Raw genomic sequence first — 15,952 nt, forward strand, 5'->3', positions numbered from 1 at the left:
ATTGTTAACAGTATAGGGCTACTGGTAGGGGATTTGTTGTCCAGCATATCAAATTCGCTGAGAACTACAGGCTTTACTCTAGAAGTCATTTCATTAAGGCGTGAGTATTAGCTTGTAAATATATGAACAGATAGTGTTGACTTAATGTGGACATACATTTTATGAACTATCTTTTAAGTCTTAGCATGTCACTATTTGCTACAGGCTTGAAGTGGCATTGCTGCTCACTATTTACATCGCATATGGCTACACAAAGGGTGGCGCTGTCTCTTTTGTGCTATTGACACTCAGCAGTTGGTTCCTTGTTATCTCCTGGCTCTTTGCCCCTTACATCTTTAATCCCTCGGGCTTCGAGTGGCAAAAGTAAGCTCCATGGAGATGTATTTTCTTCTGACATTTTTTTTCACCATTTAGTTTTACGAATTCATTTTTATCTTCATGTGTTCCCTCTGGCTTCAAGGGGCATATAAGCTCCCTAGGTATGTATTTCTAGTCTACTTATATTTTTTTATCACTGTTTTGTTTTACGACTTGTAAAGTTGTAATCCTTTGATTGTTAATTTGCCATCACCACATGACCCTTCACCTGGCCCCACATTGTTTTTCCAAAAGAGATGAAAAAAGGAGAATAAAGGAAAAGAAAAGATAGGCTGACCAGAAATAGTAGGAGACTTTAAATGGAATGAGATATAAAACCTAATTTCTATGTTACTGGAAATTGGGTATAAATTAGAATATGAAATTCTGAACTGCTGATGGACAAGGGAAGTCTGCTTACATCTGGAGCTCCTCTAATTCTACCTCCAGGGGATTCGTACTGGCTGGTGTTTGTTTTTCTTGCTTTTGGTATGGAGTTAGGTGTCCAACTTGTAGGTTGTTAATATGATTAATGCAGCTATAGAGACTTTAAAAGGGTGTAAAATAGATTAATCTATTATATGCTTGGCTAATAATTATAAGGCTGAGTTTGTTTGTTGTATATATTATTGCTGGTGACTTTAGTTTAACTCAACTTATGGATCCTTAGGGATAGATCAGATCAGAACAATAAGCTAATTTTGTTCCAGGTCATCCATCATCATTAAAGTATGGGGTTTTCTGTGAAGAAACAACTCCCTCTGTCCCACAGTAATCTTCCTAAAATTTCCAGTTTTGTCTGTCCCAACTTCAATAATTATTCCCATTTTCTTATTTTAATTGAGACTTAGTAAATGACTTCACCTTTCATCCCTTTGATTTTCAATTCCTTCCTTTCCTCTCCTCCACCAACTCACTCAAAAGTCAATATATATCTCCATATATATGGAATAAATTTCACTAACTTAGATTTCCACTCATTATCTACTTACCTTGCCTCAGCTCATGTGACTCTTTAAATTGCGTGCCCAAAAGAAATGGGAAGAAGTATTTTGGGACAGAGGGAGTAGTAGTTTTCAGCTGATTAGAAAGGAAACAGTTGACGGGTGGCTGTGATGGGCATGTCTGTCATTGCCGGGTGTAGGCTGCTGATAAAAATGACTGCAAATGATTTTGTATATTCATGCCCATTGATAATAAATTTGATTTGAAACAGTTATAGACTGAAACAATCCATGGAAATTCAATCTATCTTATCAACATGGCATGTGAAATTTATTAGTTCAACGACACAGTATTGAACAACTCTGATTCCTTTGTTTCAAATCTTAGTAATTTGTCACCCGTTAATTAAGTTTCACTTCTATCATATTCATTAGGACTGTGGAAGATTTGGATGACTGGGCCGGTTGGCTTCTATACAAGGGTGGAGTTGGTATAAAAGGAGAACATAGCTGGGAATCTTGGTGGGATGAAGAACAGGTTTGTTTTACAGTTATATCACACTCAGTTGTAAATGGAATGGTGTAATAATAAGCCATTCCTTTCCTTGATTGTTGGTTTATTCAGCTAATGAATTTATAAGGAAGCTGATGCTTCTCAAATATAAACTTATAACACTCATAGAGAGACCTTCCACTATGGCCAGTCTTGTAATTTTGATTAATTAGTCATTAAACTTAATTAACCCTTATTTTACTTATAAAATATTGGGACATAGTGATTAGTTTTGAACTGGACTCTTGGCCCCTTCAATATTTTCGACCAAGATCCACCAGTGACAAGACTTGTTGGATATAGCTTAAAGTTTGACGTTATAAAAAATGAAAACAAAAAACCAAAAACAGGAAACAAGAAAAAGGTGTTTTCACTTTTCTGTTGTCAGTTTTCAAAATTATCATGATTTTAATAAGTTTGTCTAATTTTTGTTTCATTATATGACATATATCATATGAGTTTGAAAAACAAAAAACCAAAAAAACAGAAAACCTCAGCGATGCCAAACGAACCCTAATTATTAGTTTTTTTTAGAGTTGGTTGGATTTTTTAAGTGCTCTCTGATTACTACAGTTAACACCTATAGGTCAACATGTTCCTGAAAGAAACCATGATGCTTGCATTAGTGCTGACTGGTGTAATCAGTGAGCTATTACATAACTGATCAAAGAGTCATTGAGTTGTGTCACAATGATGTGTGTTAAATTTTTAATTAATTTACTCCATAGGTGTCTTGTATGCTAAGAAAGTAATCCCTTCTCGTTCTTATATTTTGAAAAAGCCCTAGGTTTGAGGATTCACTCTCGTTCTCTTGGGTGATTTACAAAGATCTAATGAAAATTGAGTGCAGATGTTGAATTTTTGACCTATTGTGGTAAAGCTTATGGTTTGCTGAATCCTACCGCAATAATTAAAAAAAAATAAAAACAGATTTTTGCGGCATTTATCATTTGTCTCTGAGTCTGGTTTTTCCATAGAAAATATATTCAGTGTCATTGGCTATAGTGTATAACTTCGATTCAGGTTCTCCGTGTATTCTTGTTTATTACCTTGTTTTTCTAACAATTGAGTTGTAAACTTTTTTCTTTATTTATTTTTTTTTCCGCTTAATTCCCAACATTGCTTATGTCTTTGCAGGTGCATATCCATACTTGGAGGGGTTGTATTCTGGAAACAATTTTGAGCTTAAGGTTTTTCATGTTTCAGTACGGTATTGTGTACAAACTTCATGTTATGAAATCAAACACATCACTGGCGGTTAGTGTCTTAATCTTCATTGTAAATTTTATTTCATATCCACTTTGCTAGTCTGTTTTACTTTGATTTTAGAGTTGTGGTTCAAAGGGTGAGTGTTTTATTATGAAAAAGTGGACCTACGTGCACCGTCTTTGGTTTTTCATGCAGTTCTGTACTGTTTTTTCCTGCCTTCTGAAGAGGGGGTGGGGTGGTGAAGGGGGCATATTAGCGACGGTTATAATATGTAAAGTTATTTGATATTTCTGGTTGAATGTTTTCATTTTATCATGCTGATCATTGCTATTTATGTCCAGCTATATGGCTTCTCTTGGATTATTCTAGCAGTCATTGTCATTATCTTCAAGGTATAGTATGCTTCCATATTTGAATTTCACATTCTCAAATACCAATTGTCCATTTCACCTTACAAAATCAAATACACTTTCATGGTTAAATGCAGATTTTCAGTTTTAGTCCCAAAAAGTATGCTGGATTCCAGTTATGGATGCGATTTTTCCAGGGAGTCACTGCCTTAGGACTTGTTGCTGCCATTGCCCTTGTTATAATCCTCACTGATCTCACTATTCCAGACTTGTTTGCCTGTGTCCTCGCATTCATTGCAACTGGATGGGGAATTCTCTGTGTAAGTTTATGTTACTCTGTATTAGGACTATTAGTGCTTTTATTATTAGTGTGCTATATATGGGGAAAAAAAAATGATAATATGAATGAGAGAGAAACAAAGAAAGGAAAGGCAGACACACATTGCTTGCATTCTTGCACACACAAATTAAATAAGGAATCAAGAGGTGAATGAAAAATATGAAAACAAATGAAAGAACACATGAACTAAGAGAACTATAAGAGTCCTTTTCTTCCAAAACATTGAGCCCTAGAAAGGTTGCATGTGATAATAAGAATAAACAAAGTGGAGGAAGCCTCCCAATCATATGCACTCACAAACATAGAAGGAAAATAAAAGGGGGAAACTTAATTGAAATTTGAAAGAGAAAAGAAATTGGGATGTCTATAGAAAATTACTAGGAATTGAAACTGGGAGTAAATCCATCATTGGAGTTGTAGGATAGAAGGTATCTTGCCACACTCTAATTTCCTAGGATTATATTTAAAATGAAGTTGCATCAATTTATACATTGAATTCCTGATACTTGTAAGACATGATACTTACTCCCTCCGTGTTTTAATAAGTGTTACACTTACCAAATCCAGCCGTGTTTAAATAAGTATTACACTTCCTTTTTTGGCAAAAAGCTACATTAAAATATTATATCTCTCATCTCATGATCCCCATCCAAATCCACTTCTAATTTTTTATTATATTTTTCCTCTCACAGTTCATTAGTTTTCAATAAACTATTAACCCCACAATCTTTCTTTTATAATTTTTTAATATTCCAACTACCTCACTTACCTCTTATTTTATTTGCCTAAAATTATGTGCCGGTCAAACTTTAACACTTATTAAAACATGGAGGGAGTAGTAGTGTTTTTTTTTTTAAAAAAAAAAAAAGTAAATTAATACTTTGTAATTGCTATGTACTAATGCGCAAAATAAATAATTCTGAATATTATGAAGGGTTAAGTGTTAATTGAAAAAATAAAGATATGTTTTAAGGCCTCAACTGAAAATAAAATTATGAGAGGCATTTTACTGATTGCCAAGTACAGCCATAAATTGGTGATAATACAAATTGTTATCAGTGCACATGACAGGGTTGGATCATCCTGCTATAAACTTGAATGGCATCTTGGTTTGTTTGTATCATGTACTAATGACCAATGCTGAAATGCACTTTATTTGTGGAAACTGAAAATTGCATTACATAGTTCTGGTTATTTTAAGACCACTATTTTTTGTCTTACTTTAGTATGACCCCTTCATCTGTCACTGGTTTACCATTTAATATAATCCTTTTTCGTTTTTGTTTTAGCTTGCAATTACTTGGAAGAAGCTGGTGAGAAGCATAGGTTTGTGGGATTCCATCAGGGAGTTTGCTAGAATGTATGATGCTGGGATGGGTATGATGATCTTTGCCCCTATTGCAGTTCTTTCTTGGTTCCCCTTTGTCTCAACCTTTCAGTCTCGGCTTCTCTTCAACCAAGCCTTTAGTCGAGGCCTCGAGATCTCAAAGATTCTTGCTGGTAACAAAGCCAATGTTCAGATGTGAGGAATGGGAATATATTAAGGTCTGCTGGAGCCTGGAAACATTAGCAATTACTATGTGGCTAAGCTGTAAGATCAAATTCCTCATTGAGAGCTGATCAAGTGTTCAGACATAGTGAAAGCGTTATGGTTATGGCTTCTGATGATTTAGCTTAGCTTCCTTGTACCAATTTTGAACTCTAGCTTTTATCTCTCATTATTTCATTTTATTTTTATTTTGGTTGGGGATGGGGATTTGATTTTGTATATGCCCGAAGATACAGATATATCAATGAGAAGCAGTTACTTTTTTGTGGTCTTGTTTGATCCTCTTAACTATCTACTGATGTGTACTGAATAAACAGATGAGCTGACCAGACTGCGCCAGAATTCGTTTCACCATAATGGAATCCTGGAATGTCGCTTGGAAATGCTTCATTTCATTCTTGGAGATATTTCCTTGCTCAAGTTCTAATGAATCTTGATAACCGAACGTTTTGATTGCCAATAGGCATTAAATGAAAGAAAAAAGTACTATATTTCACTAATGTGCGAGTGGCATGAAGCTACTAAACGAAAGCTGTGTAAATATAAAGGCAAGTGAATACGAAACTTTAAAGACCCCCACTACATGCAGGTGGCACAGGAGAGGCCGGCAGGAACTCCCAAGAGCCACTAAATGGGGCTTAATACCTTAGATTTATGATTTAGGATCCATTTTATTCATCTAATTTCCATTTATTTGAGCTTAGCTAAAATATAAACTCATAATTTCATGATATGAGAGGAAGTTAGCATTACAAGTTATTCCCCTTACATATTGTTCTTGCTCAAAAATTAGAAATCAAAGTTAGCATTAATAGTGCAAAGTGTGTTGCCTCAAAAATAAGTCATCAAATTTAGCATTAATAGTTCAAACTGTGTTGTAAATTTGCAATCATATTGAAACAGATGTTATTTCTCAAAAATAAAAATGCAATTCCTAGCAAGTAAAATATACACTAATCACTGTCAAGCTCGGACAGCTAAAAACATCGCAGGTGTACATGTGTTCAGCAAAAAGAGCTTTGAAGTTAATAATTTACATTTACACATTAATCTGAAATATAATTTACAAGTTGCTCTCAAGTATAACTTTGATAAGAAAACATCAGCCTCAACAAGTTCTTGACAGCAAGAGAAGTATTCTTGAAACTCATTCTAACCTGAATAATAGTCATTACAAGGCATTTTTCTCAAATCTAATGCATAAATATATTCGTGCTTCAGATTTACCATTTAGGATTCAGCTGCCATAGCCTGGTTGTTGACCATGGAGTCACCTAAAACTGGAGTCTGATCTACTGCTGAGACAGTCAACTCAGATGAATGAGCATAGTTTATTGGATGGTCATATTTACAGGCAGGACCATATTTGCAAATTCCATATCGACTGTAATAGCTGCAAACATTTTCACCCTGAATCCTCACATCAAAGCAGCAATCAACGTCAGAAAAATTGAGATAGCATTTTGAAGAATAATACATAAATAATTGACAAATTATCAATTATTTATGAGAGAGTAGCTTGAATTGTATTGATGATCTTGGCTAATATTTATAGCCTACAAAAGATAACCTACACAATATAAAACTCTATCATATAGACTTCCATAAATCTATCTTAGAATATCACTAAGATATATTATTATCCTAAATATAATATCACAAGATCTATATGGAAAATATATCACAATAATATATTTTCCTATATTCCTAACAATAATCATTTTTCAATTACATTCACTAAATTCAGTCAAATTACATCAGATTATAATACTTAAGGTGAAAAAATAAACTTGAATAATGCATTAAACAGTCTCAAAAAAGAACATATATCACAAACAATAAATAAGATAATTTGGGTGCATGGTGTAACCAGATATAGGAACATAGCAACAAACTCCATTATTGCAGCAGAAAAGTTACTATAACTTTTGATCAGAAAGTTCATAGCCTAAATTTTCAGTGTTTTCTAGCCATGGACGATACAATCTCAAATTTAATCACTTTATCACAACATTAAAGGCACTTATTTTTATTCGTAGAATTTTCATATTCTCATTACCTACCAGCCACGTTTTATAGTTTATTTTAGAAGTCCATATTGGTAGAAGACTTTTAAGTATTCCATGTGAACAGATAAGTAGGGGGTTCTCACATATAAAATTTATGAATAAAATAAAAACTAATACCTACCAGCATGGATTAACACAACCTTAACCTTAAACGAAAGAAGATACTTTAATTTCACATTTGATGCTACTACTTTTTTACAAAATCTTGTAAATGATTGTCAGACAACTAGTAAAGGGCAGACCACATGCCACCTCACCGACCTATCCAACTCACGTACTACTAAGCATGGTCTAACAATTGTGTATGAGACAGTCTAGTACGGGACTAGCTGCTTTTTAAACCAACATGCATAGCATGACAATATACTCCCCATGTCCCTAAAAAATAGGCCACATTTCAATTTAAGGTTGTCCAAAATAACAGACCAATATCTAAATTTACTATGTCAAACATTGATTTCCCACATTACCCTTGAATATAAATTGAAGACTACATTGGTATGGCAGAGATGTAACATAAAAATAGTGAAGGTTGTGGCATTTCAACTCAATTACTTAGAAATGTCCCCTATCAGTCTAATTAATTAATGATTTCTCCCTCTGTTTTTCTTTTTTTTTTTTTTTTTTTTTTTTTTTTTTTTTTTTGGGGGGGGGGGGGAATTTCTCTTTGGTGAAAACTTTTTAATTTTCTAAGTGGTAAACGTTTTAAAAATTTATTATCAATAATAAACCTTAATTAGCTTTACTAATGCATTGGTAACATTAATGATGATTTTATGTAATTATTTGGCTAACCCTACTTAACTAGGGCACTAATGACTAATCTAACCTTATAAAATTAAATTATTTAAAAAATTATTTTAAAATAATAATTAAAAAATAAAAAAAAAAAACCTAACTCCTCCCCTACCCCACCTAGCCACTGGCAGGTCCTCCCTCTGCCAGCGGCCAAGCTCCCACCCACGGCGAAGCCCAGCTAGCGAGGCCCATCCACCCCCGCCTTCACCTCCTCTCTTTCCCCTCAACTCGATCTCCCCACTACCTCCCATTTCCCTCACCGCCCCACCGCCGACCTCGACCCCACCCCAAACCACCTCAAAAACCAGCCATCCTCCCCGTCGATCCTCCTCTTCTATTTGCCAACCCAAAAATCATAAACCCCACCCAAAAACACATGAAAACCCAAACCCGTTTAGGTTTTAAAACCGAACACAGAAAATAGGTTTGGGTTTTCTTGTGGTTTTAGGTAGGGGCGGGGGAAGCTACGTCGTCGGCCGGGGTGGGTTAGGCCGGGCGTTTCCGGACAGGAGGTTGGCACCCGGCAAGGGGAGGGGGCTATTGGTGGCTAGGGGGTCAAGGAGGAGTTTGGGTTTTTTTTTTTTTTTTTTTTTTTTGTAACATATATATATATTTTTAATATAATTTTATTATTAGAGGCTTTTTAGTAATTTCAATTTATTTTTTTTTTAAAGGCTTACCATGGTTAAGAATCACTTAATTATATCATTAATATTACCAATGAATTATTAAAGATACTTAGGGTTTACCATTGATAAAACAAGTTTTTTTAACGTTTACCACTGAGAAAATTAAAAAGTTCGAGTTTATATCATTAATGTTACCAATGAATTATTAAAGATACTTAGGGTTTACCATTGATCCCTTTTTTTTTTTTTTTTTTTTTTGCATCACTTGACATCCATGGAGTTTTAGGAGAGTTTATTTGTTCTAATAATATTATATTGTGCAAGTGGGCAAGTAAATAATCAATTAATTTTGATAAAATCTAGCTAATTATTACTCCCTCCGCCTATTTTTTAATTTGCATCACTTGATGATGCATAGAGTTTTAGGAAAGTTTATTTGCTCTAATATTATATTGTGCAAGTGGGGCAAGTGGATGATTAATTTATTTTGATAAAAGTACAATGGAGACCATGAATGAGATAGCATTTTAGCACATGAGAGAGTAGATTTTAAATCATTTAATTAGGGACCATAAAAGAGAGAAATGATACTCCCTTTTTTTTTTTTTTTTTAAATGCATCACGTCTCTCTCTTCCCTAAAACCCCACTTCAAAGTATTTTATCACTTCTCTCTCTTTCATGGTCCTCACTTAAATAATTATATGAAAATAAAAAAACTGATCTCTCACATACTCTTTCTCAAATTAATCATCCACTTTCCCACTTGCACCATATAATTTTAAAGCAAATTAACACACTGTGTAATTGCAAGTGATGCATTTAAAAAAATGGAGGGAATAATATACTCCCTCCGTCCCTTAATTACATTCCTATTTCTAAATTTACACGGGAATTAAAGAACTTGGAGTAACCTTAAAACCCATGATTAGAAAGTATACTGGGAATTACAAGACATTTATTGCTATCTTTGAATAAAAAAAAAGATAGAATGATATTAAATGAAGCACATATCATCAATCCTTTGAAATGAAAAAGGACCAATCACATTTGTTTATGAAAAATAAAAGGACCAATCATATTCGATTATAGTGTTGCACATGGATTCAGAATATTATGAGTAAGAAAATATGAGTGAGAAAATTATGGCTTATGTGCAACCATTAATTGCAAAGTAGAAAAATAATTAAAATAATACCACATCACAACTATTTAGGGATAATTTGGGAATATTTGGTAAAAATTCACTTACTATAAAGGGAAAGTAGGAATGTAATTTTGAAACACCAAAAAAGGAAAGCAGGAATGTAAGTAAGGGACGGAGGGAGTATTTTGAATGGGGTTTTAGGGATGAGACAGGAAAAATATCGTATAAAGTTGCCAAATTTATATGTGATGCAAATATATATATATATATATATATATATATATATATATATATATATATATATATATATATATATATATATATATATATATATATATATATATATATATATTAAAAAAAACGAAGGGTGTAATTAATTGACAGAAGTAATAAACTTAGGAAGTTTAGTTAACTTACAGGTCTTAGAGGTAAACCCAAGTCACTGAGAAGACACGATGGTGACTGAGCCATCACATTTTTGGGATGGTGAAATTTACATGCAGATCTGTATTTACAATCGCCATTTATCAAGAAGTAACTGCATTCAGGTTGGCCAGGTCTTTCTGGAAATTCATCACCCAGCATTTCCTCTGGCCTTTTTAGTAACTGACTATTCATTGCAAATGTTGGTGGAATGTGAATGCTCCTCTCAGGTGGATAAACTGGAGCCTTGTCAATGTTAACATGCATGGAAGGGGGGAAACAAAAAGGACAAGATTGAGATAACTATCAGAGGACAAAAAAGGGAAATAATTTCAAGATATCACTATTACACTTTTCTTTTTCTTTTTCTTTTTCTTTTTGTTTTTTCAAGTTTCCATAATCCAAAGAACTCTCTCAGCTTCTCAACCTACTTTCCTAATTCCAAAAATGCAAATACCAACCACAAAAGCAGAAATATCCTCTATTCAGAGAAGCATACTTTAGAAAGATTTCAACAGCCTAGGAGAAGAATACAGTAGAAGACACTAGTAAACAGTCGCTGTACTTGAAGTATAACAAACATACAAAGCGTTGACATACTAGGTAATCAAGGTGAGTCAGGAAAAGTCTACCTGGTAAGCGTTCCATTCTGATTGTGAAGGAACACCTTGAGTTGGAGAAAACATCAAAGGGATATAAGGAGGATTTTCATTCAAAGTGGTAGGAGGAGACCAAGGTTCAAGAGTTGAATGCGAGGCATTAGGTGCAAAGATGGATCCCCCATTGCTGTATTTGGGCGAAGCATCAGGTCCTCCAGCAGAGGTAGGGTCAGGATGGTTAAATCTACAATTGGCTCCAAATTTGCACGAGCCGTTGCGCATATAAAAAGGGCACTCCTTTTCTCCCTGTGAAGCCAGAACCTCATCACAAATTTCACAAATGAAACGGGACAAGTTAACAAATTCAGATGTAAAAGAAGACTAATTCCAGAAACACAGTACAAGTTTACAGAAATAAACAGATGCTATTTAATCACCACAACAAAATTCTAGTTTCCAAAGAACATATCAACCAAGATGATGGAGTTCTTTTTTAGTACCAGACGAATCGGCAAACCCATAAAATTAAGCTTTGAGGTAGGGTTGGTTTTTCTGCTGTGATTGAATTTACAAGCTTTCCCAAACTTACATCCTCCAGGACGATCAAAGTACTGCATCAGGAGAAAAGGACGAAAATATAGCAGAGTCAAAAAAAACTTGTTATGGTGAACAGTCAATTACGAAGATGCATATATCAGATTCTATCTAATTAAACTCTAGGTAATACTTCATAATCGAGAAAATAAGGGGTCATTTATAACACTACTTTTTACTCAAAGATTGTGTGGATATATCACATGAATATGACTGATGGATAAATTCAAGACAACATTAACCAGTTTTAAGTAAGGCTAAACCAAGGTCATATAGAATGGGGCATAAATCAGTCGCTTCAGTTAGAAAAATGCAGAATATTAATAGTAAAAATGGCAGAAGCAGAAGCACAATGCACAATGTACTTATTAGACAAGATACCGTAAAAGAATAGGCTTTGCCAGTCAAGAATAATAAGATTATGAAACAACTCTATGACTTAGCTGGGACACTCTTCAAAAATCATCAGAACATGTTTGGGGCAAGACAGTTTCTAGATCACTAAAAGAGTTTGCATCAAGGCAACATCAAAGCCTGTATGATGAGCTAACCACCAGGGTAGAATCTGACAATCAGAACATGTTTAGGGCCGAGACAGTCACAAGAGAAAGCATTACGGCAACAACAAAGCCTACATGACGTTCTAACCACCAAGATAGAGCTGGAGCTCATGATGTAAGAGACTGAAGATTGTCTTGAAGATTAAGATAACTACATCTTCAAGAATCCGATATTGGGCTACTTTATCTGTCAATCAAGAAGCATATAACAAATGGCACAAGCAACTATTTATAAATCAATATCTGCTATTATTTCAGCCTTCAGGCATATCGCTTGCTAAACCGCTATGCTTCTAGAATCTAGATAACACCTCTTCTTCCCTTGGTATTAACACAAGGTACTCCTCCTTCCAATAATTTTTTTTTTTCCCCAAATATTGGGATCATTTAAAATACCCACTCATGTTACCTGGCATAGAAAACCTATTCATTGCTTACAGTACTCTATAAAAAGTTAGCCTCCCTCCGAATTTAGATTATGGATTTCCAAGAAAACTCGTTCGTAATTCATATAGCTTGCACAGTTGCACTACTGTATATTAAAAAATAAATAGATAAAAGAATAAACATTCTCCGTCTCTGTATTCCAAAGGCAACAGGACAGAGGGAGGCCCAAGATGACATGGACGGAAAAAGTTAAAGAAGACATAAGAAACTTGCAAAAGCAAGTAGCAATGGGTAGAAGGCTAGAAGCAAATGGAGGAAGAGGATCAAGGTGAATTACCATAGGAGATTGATTACTGGTTTTTTTTTTTTTTTTTGGATCATTGTATCATTCCCTGCATTCCAATTCTAGCCCAAACTAATTGATAATTGGGTAAATTTAAATATATATACATATAGGTCACAAAGTCTAGTATGATTGAGAGTCTCTAAGATTGTCAATATTATGATGGATCCTAGTTCACTCAATACATCAAAATTCAGCAGCCAGTAATCCAATGTTAGTCAGAGGTGCTTAATTTAAGGTATTTTGTTGGTCCCTTTATTTTGGAGGTCCACAATGATTCAAACAAATATGATTACGATAATGCTTATACAGAAAATCACCACTATACCTAATAATATCATATTAAGCCACCAAAGAGAAAATATAATTCTAAGCAGTCCTAAGAGCTAAATATGAGAAGCTAAAAGTAAAAACATTAGGAGTATTAAGCATTAACTACTCTACTCACAAGAACACTGATCAACAAATGATTTTGTCATGAAAGATATCACTCATCCATTTAAAATAAATAAATAAGAAAACATATATACACCTTGCAATCAATCTGTTCTTTGTCCACAGATTCATCCTTTTCCTTCACCTTCTGTATATTAGCAGCAACACATTCTTCCTTTGCCCTCACCTTAACACCCTACAACATTTGAAGAAAAATCAACCAAAAATTTAAAATCTATTTTTCAATTAACTCATCAACTAATTTCTATAATCAAATAATCAAAACAAAAATTAACCCAAAAGCAAATACAAAACTCTTCAATCACCTGAAATCTCCTATTATTAGGAGGATGATTAAACTTGCAATTCATCCCAAACTTGCAAGTTCCAGTTCGAACATAAAACGTACAATCCTCAGCCTCCGGCCTCACCGGAAACTTATTACTATTTCTACGACTCAACACTTTTTCACTACCCTCATTTCTGCTCACATTCTCAATTTCCCCCTTTTCTTCCCCACTCTCTGCCTCATGGTTTTCCATCACCACCGTGCCATCCCCGTCTTCATCGCCATTGTTTCCCACCTCGATTTCAGTCTGAAACCCATCACTACTAATCCTACAGGCTAACTCCTTTTCACTATCCTCAATTCTACTCACATTCTCAACTTCCCCCTTTTCTTCCCCACTCTCCACTTCATGGTTTTCTATCACCACCGTGTGATCGCCATCTTCGCCGCCATTGTTACTCAACTCGATTTCAGTCTGAATCCTATCACTACCAATCCTACAAGCTAACACCTCTTCACTACCCTCATTTTTGCTCACGTTCTCAATACCCTGCTTTTCCTCCACACCCAATTTACGGTTCTCTTTCGCCTCCGAGCGATCAACATCTTCACCGCCATTGTTGTCGGTAGCAAAGCTGTTACTACTACTTCTGCCACTCAATTCACTCATGATCACATCCTCAATCTCCCTCTTTTCTTCCCTACATTCTTCTTCATTGTTTCCTATCTCCTCCGTACGATCGCCATTGTCGGCGGCTTCAATTACAGCAATAACATCATCACTACTATTTCTACCCTTCAATTCATTTCTCCTCACAATCTCAATCTCCCCATTCTCTGCTTCATTGTTTTCTCTCTCCACCTTAGGATCGCCGTCTTCGCCGCCATTAACGGCGTCAATAGAGAGAGAAACGAGGCGATCGTTGATGGAATCGGAAGATTGATGACGATCAAATGATGGAGAAGAAGATTCTGCAGATGAAATTGTTGAATTTTGCTGATTTGTGAGAGAAAGCCCTAAAGGGCAGGTTGTTGATGATGATGATTCTAACCCTAACTCCATTGTTGAAGCTTGAACATTTCAAAACCCTAAAAAAAGGAAATTGATTTCGTTAAAGAGAAAAAGAGGGAATAACAAAGGAATGTGTTCAACTACTACTATTGGCAAATGGAATTAGGTATTGAAATTATACAGTGCAAAGTATTTTTGCATGGAATGTAAGGATGCAAAAGAAACGAATAAAGTTATTGTCTAAAATGGGACTCAAAAGAATAAGACGATGTACTTGTATTTATTTAGGTGATCATTTGGAGTAGTTTTTAAAATTGTTGTTCGAGTTTTGACTAGCATTTAATTTAATTAATTTGAAGTACTTTTTTTTTTTGTTGAAGACAATTAATTTGGAGTACTTAATTTAATAACAACTAGCTATTGGACCCGTTCTACGCACGGGTTATGCTTAAATTATAAATTTATTTGAAACTTTACAAATTATCTTGTCACCAAAAAAAAAAAAAAAAAAACCCTTTACAAATTATTTGAATGAATTTAGTTTATCGTCTTTTGACATATTATAATATTTTATGAATTAGTGGTAATAGACTAATAGTTGTAGAAAAAATGGCTTAAAATCGTAAAATCATATCTCTATCGCATGATATATTAATCAACAATTTGTATAAAAAACTACTTTGTAAATACCAAACACTTAATATAATTTTACAATTTTTACATCAAATGTGAAGGCATGATATTCTTCTTTAGTCTTTACCAATATATGTCTCTTATATTGCGCTTAATATCTTCAAAATTAAATCCCCATGACACACAAAAAATGTCATCCTATGGAATTTCCATAGTATTCTTGCCACCTCAATATTTTCCTTTTCAATCATCATCCTCATTGTTGTAGAAATTTCACATAGAATTTTGAGAGACGTTTCTCTAATTTTTTTAGTTTTTGAAACTTAATGAGTGTGAAAATATCTTTATTGAAAATTTGTATTTATATAAGAAGAGGGGGAAGATAAGGGGTCAAATTAAAGAAATGAATTATGAATGTGAATAAATTGAATTGATAGATGGAATAATGAGAAGAGGAGAAGGTTTAGGAAATTTAATTTGTTATTGAATTAAAATAAAGATTACAAAATATAAAAGTAATGAGAAATAAAGGGGGAGATGAAGAGAGAATTTCTTTGAAAACATAAGAAGGGAGAATGAATAAAGAAAGATGAGAAAGAATGATGACATGTGTCAATTTTGGTTAAGAGAGAATTTCTTTGAAAACATAAGAAGGGAGAATGAATAAAGAAAGATGAGAAAGAATGATGACATGTGTCAATTTTGGTTTGTGTTTTTAAATACTAAGTATAGAT

The 15,952-nt window shown here is 34.1% G+C and overlaps 2 protein-coding genes across 2 annotated transcripts in view; one reads left to right on the plus strand and one right to left on the minus strand.

The window, feature by feature from the left end:
- The window catches only part of LOC145570247 (callose synthase 10-like), a 45,737-nt gene extending 40,162 nt beyond the window's left edge, over positions 1–5,575 (plus strand). Inside the window, exons 45-51 of the mRNA XM_081629285.1 lie at positions 12–100; positions 205–363; positions 1,737–1,839; positions 2,992–3,111; positions 3,405–3,455; positions 3,551–3,733; positions 5,043–5,575. Of these exons, the coding sequence (XP_081485411.1) occupies positions 12–100; positions 205–363; positions 1,737–1,839; positions 2,992–3,111; positions 3,405–3,455; positions 3,551–3,733; positions 5,043–5,279 (942 nt within the window). The 3' untranslated portion in view covers positions 5,280–5,575. The remainder of the gene's footprint in view (positions 1–11; positions 101–204; positions 364–1,736; positions 1,840–2,991; positions 3,112–3,404; positions 3,456–3,550; positions 3,734–5,042) is intronic.
- Positions 5,576–6,208: 633 nt separating this feature from the next.
- Positions 6,209–14,823, minus strand: LOC145570248 (uncharacterized). The gene is made up of 6 exons (XM_081629286.1): positions 13,611–14,823; positions 13,382–13,480; positions 11,466–11,576; positions 10,999–11,271; positions 10,361–10,612; positions 6,209–6,712 (listed from the first exon to the last, which is right to left on the minus strand). Exons 1-6 carry the CDS (start codon positions 14,634–14,636, stop codon positions 6,533–6,535), a joined length of 1,941 nt encoding a protein of 646 aa, XP_081485412.1. The 5' UTR covers positions 14,637–14,823; the 3' UTR covers positions 6,209–6,532.
- Positions 14,824–15,952: the final 1,129 nt, after the last annotated feature.

Source organism: Chenopodium album, chromosome 12, assembly GCF_948465745.1.
Source record: "Chenopodium album chromosome 12, dcCheAlbu1.1, whole genome shotgun sequence".
Lineage (NCBI taxonomy): Eukaryota > Viridiplantae > Streptophyta > Magnoliopsida > Caryophyllales > Amaranthaceae > Chenopodium > Chenopodium album.

Excerpts from the sequence above, each read along its gene's own strand:
- LOC145570248 (XM_081629286.1), bottom strand. The coding sequence starts at position 14,636 with ATGGAGTTAGGGTTAGAATCATCATCATCAACAACCTGCCCTTTAGGG. Across the intron at positions 13,481-13,610 it reads CTAATAATAGGAGATTTCAG|GGTGTTAAGGTGAGGGCAAA; the intron begins GTGATTGAAGAG and ends CAAATGTTGTAG. Across the intron at positions 10,613-10,998 it reads CAGAATGGAACGCTTACCAG|GCTCCAGTTTATCCACCTGA; the intron begins GTAGACTTTTCC and ends AACATTGACAAG.